This window comes from Phalaenopsis equestris, unplaced genomic scaffold (assembly GCF_001263595.1).
Source record: "Phalaenopsis equestris unplaced genomic scaffold, ASM126359v1 Scaffold183560, whole genome shotgun sequence".
In the NCBI taxonomy this organism is placed as follows: domain Eukaryota; kingdom Viridiplantae; phylum Streptophyta; class Magnoliopsida; order Asparagales; family Orchidaceae; genus Phalaenopsis; species Phalaenopsis equestris.
In genome coordinates, this window is record NW_018203509.1 from 1 (window position 1) to 573 (window position 573).

General features: G+C 40.1%; 1 protein-coding gene across 1 annotated transcript; it reads left to right on the forward strand.

The window, feature by feature from the left end:
• Positions 1-72: 72 nt before the first annotated feature.
• LOC110034327 (probable glutathione peroxidase 5) lies at positions 73-545 on the forward strand. The gene is made up of 3 exons (XM_020738603.1): positions 73-181; positions 278-354; positions 443-545. Exons 1-3 carry the CDS (start codon positions 125-127, stop codon positions 543-545), a joined length of 237 nt encoding a protein of 78 aa, XP_020594262.1. The 5' UTR covers positions 73-124.
• Positions 546-573: the final 28 nt, after the last annotated feature.

Here is a 573-nt window from a genome sequence, read left to right on the forward strand (position 1 = left end):
AAAAAAAAAAAGAAATTCGCTCCTATTATTTAAAAAAGCAGGAAGATAGCTGACAGGTTTGAAATTGTCTATGCGACGCGAATAAAAATCTCAGTGTGGAAAGGAAGACATAGCCAGGGAAGAGATGGGGGCTTCTCATTCGTCCCCGAACGCCAACTCGATCCATGAATTCACTGTCAAGGTGAGCGATCCCTTTCTCTTTTCTGTTTTATTCGATAATTTTGATTCAGAATTCCAGATCACCTGTTAAATTTCTCCTTCTTTTTATGGGTTTTAGGATAGCTCTGGGAAGGCCGTGGATCTAGGGATCTACAAGGGCAAGGTCTTGCTTGTCGTCAATGTCGCCTCTAAATGGTTCTTGCTTTCTTTCTTCTTCTCCGCCTTTCGGTCTTCCTTTTATTTTAGATGGTTTCATTTATTTCCCTTTTGTGCTATGGAACAGTGGCTTAACGGATAGCAATTATACCCAGCTGACCGATCTCTACAACAAGTACAGGAACAGAGGTTTTTCGTTTTTCTTCGCCTTCCTTCTTGCTATTATATGATATTACTTTTGTAAAGAGAGGTTGCTTT

Bases quoted from the DNA above. Each gene is read 5' to 3' on its own strand.
- LOC110034327 (XM_020738603.1), top strand. From the start codon at position 125: ATGGGGGCTTCTCATTCGTCCCCGAACGCCAACTCGATCCATGAATTC. The intron at 182-277 runs GTGAGCGATCCC...TATGGGTTTTAG, and splicing joins TCCATGAATTCACTGTCAAG to GATAGCTCTGGGAAGGCCGT. The intron at 355-442 runs GTTCTTGCTTTC...GCTATGGAACAG, and splicing joins GTCAATGTCGCCTCTAAATG to TGGCTTAACGGATAGCAATT.